This window comes from Castanea sativa, chromosome 12 (genome assembly GCF_040712315.1).
Source record: "Castanea sativa cultivar Marrone di Chiusa Pesio chromosome 12, ASM4071231v1".
NCBI classification, from domain to species: domain Eukaryota; kingdom Viridiplantae; phylum Streptophyta; class Magnoliopsida; order Fagales; family Fagaceae; genus Castanea; species Castanea sativa.
This window is the reverse complement of record NC_134024.1, coordinates 2,922,338-2,931,547: the sequence shown is the minus strand read 5'-3', so window position 1 is coordinate 2,931,547 and position 9,210 is coordinate 2,922,338. Positions and strand designations below refer to the sequence as shown.

Genomic DNA, 9,210 nt, shown 5'->3' with positions numbered 1-9,210 from the left:
AATTGTTCCAATTAATCATAGTTAAGTTTTATTACTTTTTTCAGTGTTTTGGATTGTAGGCAGAAAAAATAAGTTTGAGAAAGTTTGTTTAAAACTAAAAGAATCATTTCCAAATTTTATATTCTTTTTAATGATTCGCAAAATGTTATAAGTAGCTTTTATTAAAAAATAAAATTTTAGTATGAAAAAAACTTATTAAATTTATGATTTATGATTATTCCTATATTACATTTATGATTATTCTTATAATAAATAAAAATATAATTACAAAATATATTACTCTTTATTAAATTAGTTTAAATTGTATAAAAATAATTATTATGTGCAACACACAGGTTCATGGCTAGTTAGAATAATTAATCTTCCTAGAGGTTGCGTCTAGCTTCCTCCATTGTTGAGGGGTTTTTATGGTTGTGTACTAACCTGAAACCAGTTCAGATGCTTTATTTTTATTAAGAGAATAAATGATTTTTCAATTCTTTTTTTTTTCTTTTGTTGTTCTCTGAATCTTTAATTATTTAAAAGTACGACAACAATTATAAAGTTACTAAAATGATTTGTTTGTGTGAGGACATTATTATTGCAATTCTCTTAATGCAACAAATTTTAGAATCAAATCATGGTTAGTGATTGTTCAAAATTTTCAACCATGAGGAGCTTGATCATAACTTACCTTAATGGGGAATTAATTTTAATATGCAAAATTTCTTCAATGATGAAATCATTACCAAGTTCTCAATATATCCAAATATCGTCACGTTGTTGATATTTGATAAATTCATTGATCAACAGAAAAAGGTCTGCATTAGCCGCAGTAATATTCTTGGTGAACTTCTTAAACTATCAGAGTTGGGAACCTAAGCTTGTACCTATATGTTAATAGATTTGCCATCACCAACTAATTGAGAAGCTCTCCCAAGAGACAATCTTCAAAGTTAAAAGCATTTAGTCCAATTTTATGTGTCACCAAAAAAATGTTGTAAATGACTGCATATTACTCAATTGTTACACCAGTCTTGTCAAATCTGTGATTTACCATAAGAGAAGTGCGTTTGGATCTATTACTAAATGGCCTTAGCCATCTGATACCTTTATTTTACAACGTTGGGAAATCATTGAAGACTTCATCTTCCCATGTAATGTTTGTGAAGAAGAATTGGTAAGACCTTTATAATATTTGAATCTCAGTTTTAAAGTGTCATATCTTTCTTCCTTTCTTATTTAGATTTTTTTTTTCGTTCTTTCTTTCTTCTCCTTCCTCTTTTAATTCAGAGATTTAAGAGTTTAATAGATGCCCTGTGACATATCTTTTTTCTATTTGTGATTTCTTACATATTTAATTCAATAGACAGGTACAACCACATGTAGGTGGCCCCATTACTTTTTAATTGTAATAGATTAAAACTCTTTTTATACGTAGTACTGCTCTTTAATTGTTTAAGCTTTTACCAATTGAATTTTGTGCTATTTCCTCTTGATGTTCTTGAAGTTTTCTAACTTTTATAACTTTAACTTTGAATGAAATTATTGACTGAAATTTGTCCTTACCCATTTCAGATCATGACCAGGGTAAAACTATTCCTGCTCATTTCACAGGTTAAAGCAAACCAGAAGACTTATCTCCATATGGTAACTTAGCTTATCAAAATAACTCAACTAGAATTAGAATCAAAGGATAACAGAAATTAAAATTGAGCGTATAACAAACTTAGCCATAAAATACTAACCTAATTCTTTGGTGCATATTCAATCAGGCAAGCAATTGTGTAGAAAAGGTTGAAAAATAGAGAAGGTATCCTGCTTTGATTGGTAAGCCCTGCTCTAATTGTCATTGTTGTTTTGATGCGTTACATCCAGAATTTAATTTATCATATTTTTCTGCTTGGCTTTGTCCTTTTAGCCTGATGTATTGTATTTTGTAGTGGAAAGATCCTACAATTTATTTTGATGTGTTTTGTCCAGAATTTAAGTTTAGTCATGTATGTGTGTATCAATATTTTTCAATAATACAATATATTATTTTGCTAGGTTATAAAAACCATACTTTAGGAATCCTTCAATTAAGTCAAAATAAGCTACTACTATTAATAGGTATTTAAAATTATCTTTACACTTTGACTTGAAAACAAGACCTGATTAGAGAGCTGCACTCTCCAGAAGTGGCCAAATTTTAGCTATCCCTATCTCAAGCTGTGGAGTTATTGATAAGCTGCTATGGCCTCATACAACATAACATATTGAGTGAACCAAGTGTCTTATGCAATGAGGAAGAGAACTTGGATCGTTTATTCCTGAAGCACAGTCTTGCTTGGGCTGTATAACCTCAACACAGTGATGTTTGAGGGTGCAAAACAGTGTACTTAACGATGTGCTAATGCTCAGTAAAGCTTTCTTTTGTAGGTATGCACAAGCCTATGATGCACAAGATGTTGATTATAGTAAATACTAGAGAGTACCAAGGCGAGTGTGTCCTATCGTGGAGAGATGGCAAGTGTTGCTGACAGTTGAGGGGCACTGGCAGAGTAGGTACAAATGGGGTTGTTTTGCCTATGTATGCAAACGAGTGGAAGCTTACTGTTTGAGAAGCACTTTTTCTAGGCTTGTTTTGGTTAGTGGAAAATTGGAGGACCTGTGTTTGGAAAAGAAGAAGGTTCCTTGGCAACTTGCTGCGCTGATTGAAGAACACAAGTGCAAGGAAGTTGGAGAACGCTAGTGGTGTACATTTGCTGTGCATGGGAATCGCTAATGAGACTAGAGCCATGGTTACTCTTGCTTCTAACTCTTTTATGAAAATTTTTTAGGCTTGTAACTCTATTACTAAAGTTTTAGCTTTAGCAGTCTGGATTATATATAGCCAATTTTTTTCAATAGTGGACTTTAGAGTTACTTTCAGCAAAAACTGTTCATGTTTAGTTGATATTTGCCACATTAATAGATAGTCAAAATTGCCAATGGGCTGTGAAGCTAAAATTGTATATTTCTACCCTCCAAATTTTATACCAACAAGTAATCACAAGGCTTGCCCTGCTCATGAGCCTTTGAGAGTTGGCTTGGAACGTCAATCAACAAGGCTAGCCAAATTTGGATAACATTGGTAAATTACAGGTTCTTTCAAAAGTTTAAGTTGTTAGGAAATTGTGAATCTTATCATTTGACCATAATTTTAGCACTTCCCCTCACATATGAGGCCTAAACCCCTCTCTAAAAAGTGGGGCCCTACTCATGGGGTTTTAATATTTTAAATTTGAGGTTAGGGGTGTTCACGAGTTTGGCTGGGTCGGATTTGTGCCTAACCTGAACCCGACCTGAATGATTCGAGTGGAGGAATACATGACCTAAAACTGACTCGGATGATCTAGTCGGATTTTTCGGTTCGAGTCTCGTCAGTTTTGGGTTGTATGTGTTCGAGTCTTGGTTTTCATCGCTGGGGCCGAAATCTGGCCAGATTCATTGAGATCTAATCGAATCTGTCAGGATCTAGCCTGGATTTCGTTAGATAACAGTGAGATCTCGCCGAATCTCGAAGGATTTGGACTAGACCTCGCCGAATTTGGTCCGAAAGCTTGCCTATGTTGCTGGATTTTGGTTCAGGTCGGGTTTCACGGGTTTTGAAATTAAAAACCAACAGTTGACTCGTTGGGGTCGGGTTAGTAAGGTCGAAACCCACGTTCAATTGCCGGAGTCGTCGGATTGGGTGGCGGTAGGTCGGATGGGTTGGGCGGGTTGCCGGTTTTCATGGACACCCCTATTTGAGTTAGAGTAGAGACAAGATTGAACTAAGGATCTCATGCTCTTAAAGCATGATAAATTACATATTTTCGCAAAAGCTTAATAATCAATAATTTATCAAACATATACTGGAGAAAAATGTTAGTATAGTTGCAAGTTGCAACTCGAGAGATATTTAAAGCAAAGTAGAAAATTACTAGATTATAAATAGATTTAGCTAAGGTAGAAGCATTGCATTGCAGGCTTGCACTTAAAGTAGATAAAAAAAATAAGGTCACAGTTTCTCTCATTATCTTCATCATACATTGTCACAGTGAAAAGTCTGAACTTTGTGCAGAAGGGCAAAGATCAACTCATCACACCTTTGGGTATATTTGTACGTGAAAATGTAACAACTCTGAATTATAATGAATGGAGCCTCTAAGCACGTGCGTGCTTAGAGGCTAGTGTGTGTGTGTATATATATACCTGAACATCAAATTCAATGAAATTGATAGGGACCTTAAAGGCTGCATTGAAAGAAAGGATCGAATTCTCTTGCAAGGTTTTCGTTCTTGGGTCGGAGGGTTGCAACATGATCATATTGCTACCTCATCACTATCATCATTAAAGCCTATAGTAAAACAATGAAACCAAAACACAATAAGACCCAAAAATTTACAAATAGGCAAACCAGAGAACCTCAACTCTGTTTTCTTTTTCTTTTTTTAAAAAGAAGTTTTTGAACGAATTGTAACTACCATGTGCATGTTATGGGTTAGAAGTCGAGAGAAATGAGGGTGTGAAAGTGACAGGAAGCGGGAGATGCATGGTTATGAGTAGTGTTAAGTTATATAATTACTCATTTGACCCATTAATTCAAGTTGCTTAACATTTTAAATGTTTAGGGTAAGGGTAGCTTTTAAATTAGTAGAATTTCTAAGTAGGGATATTTTGAAAACCATGGGAGAGTTATCCAACTGGAGTTTTTGTGTGTGTGTGTGTGTTGCCGTGTTGGATGAAATCATGGAAGATGGGTGGGAGTTATCCTATCCAATTTTTTTTTTTTTTTAAATAAACCTGTTAATTTTTTTATAGTTAAACTTATCCAATAGTTGTGATAATTGTATAAGTTTTCTGCCCAAAAAAGAAGAAGCTAATTGTATAAGTTTATCAGTTAAAAAAAGTTTAAAGTTGTTGACAAAATACATTTGAAGTTGTGTTTGAAAACCAATAGAAAATGGTCCTATTTTGTAATTTTGTAGGCAATATTGTACATGGGAGTTATAAATGTGTTTTTACTGGGTTATTCTTTAATTTTGTCTCTACTTAAACCTAAGAGTGTGGAGGTATTTTTGAATCAATGAAATTTCCATTCCAAACAGGAGAAACCCCTAAAGGGTAGTATAGATACTAGCTTATAACCCATGCATATCCAAGGACGCATCTATCTAATAAGTAATAGACTATACACATTCATAGTATTTCATTGAAGCATACATATATTTTTTTTTTATAAGTAGAAGCATAATTATTTGAAGTAAGTCTTTTTTATTTTCTAAATTTAGATATATGAATTTTCGTGTAAATATAGTTGACAAACAATTAGTGCATAGTTGGAAGGACATTTGGCATGCAACTAGCGTGCATTCTAAAGACACTTGACATCAAATGATAGGGAAATCAAAAGGAAACTTGGCACAAAATTAGAGTGTAATGAGAATCTAATTTAGATTTTTGATTGAGCTTCCACTTTATTGTATTATATACAATCATCAATATTATTGTTTTGCTATCTTCTTTGTAGGCATGAAGTGGTAGTTATCCAAGAAATCCTTAAAGGGATATTTAGCAAAGTGAATCTTATATCCCAAAGTACTATTTCCACGAACCTTGTTGGAATGGAATCCCATGTGAAAGAACTATTGGATTTGTATTTAAAAGAAGGGTCAGGCAGTGTTCGCTTTGTAGGGATTTGTAGGATGGGTGGAATAGGTAAAAAAACTCTTGCACAAGAAATTTGTAACAAAATATATTGTAATTTTGAAGCCACCAGATTTATTGCTAATGTTAGAGAAACTAAAAAGCAAGATCTAGTTTCTTTACAGAAACAACTTCTTTCTATGGTTTTCATGGAAAGCGAAATAAATATATAGCGTGTAAGTGAGGGAATCAATGTTATAGGGAATAGACTACGTAATACAAAGGTTCTTATTGTTCTTGATGATGTGGATCACATAGAACAACTAGAAGCACTAGCAGGGAAACATGAATGGTTTGGTCCTGGGAGTAGAATTATTGTAACAAGTAGAGATAACCATTTGTTGACAAGTCATAGAGTGGATTGTGTATATACAACTAGGAGGTTGAGTGATGATGAAGCTTTTTGGTTTGAAAGCTTTCAAGGAACCACATCTTGACGAAAATTATATGGATTTGTCTATGGATTTTGTGAATTACACCCAAGGACTTCCTTTGGCTCTTAAAGTTTTAGGTTCTTCATTATTTGGTAAAAGATTTGAGGTAGGGAGAAGTGCTCGAGATAACCTAAAACAAAAACCTAATAGAAACATTTTGAGTATACTTAAAATAAGTTATGATGGGCTTATGGATATAGAGAGAGAGCTGTTTTTAGATATTGCATGTTTCTTCAAGGGAGAAAAAATAGATTGCATAAGAGATATACTAGAAAGTTTTGGTTACTCTATAGACTACAATATTGATGTCCTTGTCAACAAATCTCTCATAACCATTGCTGAAGAGGGAATCTTGTGGATGCATGACTTGCTACAAAAAATGGGCCAAGAAATTGTTTGTAGTCAATCCCCTAAAGAGCCCGGTGGACATAGTAGATTGTGGATGTATGAGGATGTCCTTCATGTTTTGAAGAAAAGTATTGTAAGTTGACAAATCTAACCCTAAAGTGTGTGTGTGTGTGTATGTGTACATACATGCATGCATGCATGCATACATACATACGTGTGTGTGTGTGTATATATATATATATATATATAACAAATTCTTACTAATTATTCTAATTGAATTGTTCTTAATTATTAGGGAACAGAGACAGTTGAAGTCATAATGCTAAATACGTATAATCAAAGACAGGAATGCTTGGATGCTAATGTCTTCTCAAAGATGAAAAAAATGAGATCGCTTAAAATTTGTAATGTGCAACTTCCACAAGGTCTTAGTTACCTTTCTAATGAGTTACGTGTTATAGAATGGCATGGATATCATTTAAAATCCATGCCAACTTGTTGAATTGAGAATGCATAGCAGCAGTATAGAACAACTATGGAAAGAAATTATTGTAAGATTTTCACTTATGCAATTGTGTATTTTCTTCCCTTTCATTTAGGCTTGAATTTATCTCACAATTTATTGTTTATAACAGATTTTAAAGATGTTAAAACTCATTGACTTGAGTGACTCAAAAAACTTGATTGAGATCCCAAACCTCATTGGAGCAACAAATCTTAAGCAATTGATTCTTTGAGGTTGTACAAAATTGCCAAAGATTCATGAATCTCTTGGAAATCTCAAACTACTTATTCGATTAGATCTGAATGGTTGCGAGTGCCTTGAAAGCCTTCCACACACGATCAACTTGGAATCTCTTGAAGTTTTCATTCTTTCTGGTTGTTCAAGTCTAAAGAAGTTTTCGGAGGTTGTGGGAAAGATGTCATGTTTGTTGGAACTTAGTTTGAATGGGACTGCTATAAATGATCTTCCTTTATCAATGGAGCATTTAATTGGCCTGATTAAATTGGACCTAAGAGACTGCAAAAGCCTTTCAAGTCTTCCAAATGCATGTTGTAGTTTGATGTCTCTAAAAGTTCTCACTTTATCTGGCTGCTCAAAACTTGATGAGTTGCCAGAGAATTTGGGGAATCTCAAAGGATTGGAGGAGCTAGATGTGAGTGGAATTGCTATAAAAGGGCTACCTAAATCCATCAATCTCTTAAAAAATGTCAGAATAATGTCTTTTCATGGATGTGAAGGGCCATCACCTAAATCTTCAAATAAACTCCTTGGTTTTCCTTTAATGCCAAGAAGTACAGATCCCATGGGCATGCTAGTGCATAATTTATCAGGCTTATGCTCCTTGGTTGAACTGGATCTAAGTTATTGCAATCTTCAGACAATTCTCGATGCTATTGGCTGTTTGTCGTCTTTATTAAAATTAGATCTAAAGGGAAATATTTTTGTTTACCTTCCTAAAAGTATGATTTGACTATCTAATCTGAAAGTTCTTTGTTTGATTTGTTGCATGAGTCTTCCATCATTGCCAAAACTTCCATTAAATATTAAGCATATTCATGCAAGAGGCTGTACCTCATTGGAAACATTATTAGTAGGATCAGATGATGATTTTTGGCCAACACTCTATCTTCTCAATTGCATAAAATTAATGGAGAATCAAGGCTACAATGACTTCTTGTGGACAATGCTAAGATGTTATATCCTTAATAACCAGGTCTCTGTGTGTGTGTGTGTGTGTGTGTGTGTGTGTGTGTGTGTGTGTGTGTGTGTGTGTGTGTGTGAGAGAGAGAGAAGTTCTAAGCATCATGATTTGTATATTTCAGAGATACTTTGACCAAGATCGTTTATTTTATGGTCTGGAGATTCCTGGAAGTGAAATTCCCAAATGGTTTAGCCACCAAAATGTGGAGGCTTCAGTGAAGCTGCATTTGCCTTCACATTTCTGTAACGAATTTATGGGAATTGCTGTGTATGTTGTTTTTTAATTCTGCCAGCTATATCCACTTGACCTACTTTGTAGTATTGATGATTATGGATTTTATAGAGCTACACAAAGGCTTTGGTGTTCCGTTAAAGCCACTGGATTTGCACCTAACGGACTGTACCTTCCTTTATCGGAAGAATTTGGTAATATTAAATTGTATCAACTTTGGTTGGAATATTATCCCTCTACATCCCTTGGAGACTAGTGGAGAGAAGAATTGAATAGAGTTGATGCTAATGGATTCAGCCAGATTGAGGTTACATTTGAAACCGAAGGTCCAGGATTAAGGGTTACGAAATGTGGGGCGCATTTGGTATTCAATCAAGATGTTGAAAATCTCAAACAAACTATGGCTGGCAGCTGCAGCATCACTTCTTATGAGGATGATTTAGATGATTTAGGAGAAGGTACCTCTAATGACATAGACATACCACAGCCAAAGAGGAAACGACTCTCTAATCTAATTCAAAGATTCATTCCGCATTTTGGATGGTTTGGGAATGGAAGCACACAAGGACAAGGAAACTTTGATTGCTAGGAAGAGGAATGCCAATGAAGTGGTAGCTTTCGTGAATCTGCAAGGCTGATAAACTTTTTCTTTTCCCCTGATTTTTGTGCAAGTCACCATTTCTCTCTTATGGAACTTGTTTGTAGCTGTACATTTTTATTTTTATGTTCATTGGCATATGGTTGCATTTTCTTTAATCTGTGACAAGGCCCATATTAGTTGAGTAATTTGTGATTCTTAT

General features: G+C 34.4%; 1 protein-coding gene across 1 annotated transcript; it reads left to right on the top strand.

Moving 5' to 3' along the window:
• Window positions 1-6,084: 6,084 nt before the first annotated feature.
• LOC142619496 (TMV resistance protein N-like) lies at window positions 6,085-8,999 on the top strand. The gene is made up of 5 exons (XM_075792616.1): window positions 6,085-6,606; window positions 6,769-6,927; window positions 7,232-7,877; window positions 8,498-8,604; window positions 8,667-8,999. The coding sequence occupies exons 1-5, from the start codon at window positions 6,085-6,087 to the stop codon at window positions 8,997-8,999; spliced, it is 1,767 nt and encodes a 588-aa protein (XP_075648731.1).
• The last annotated feature ends 211 nt before the right edge of the window (window positions 9,000-9,210 follow it).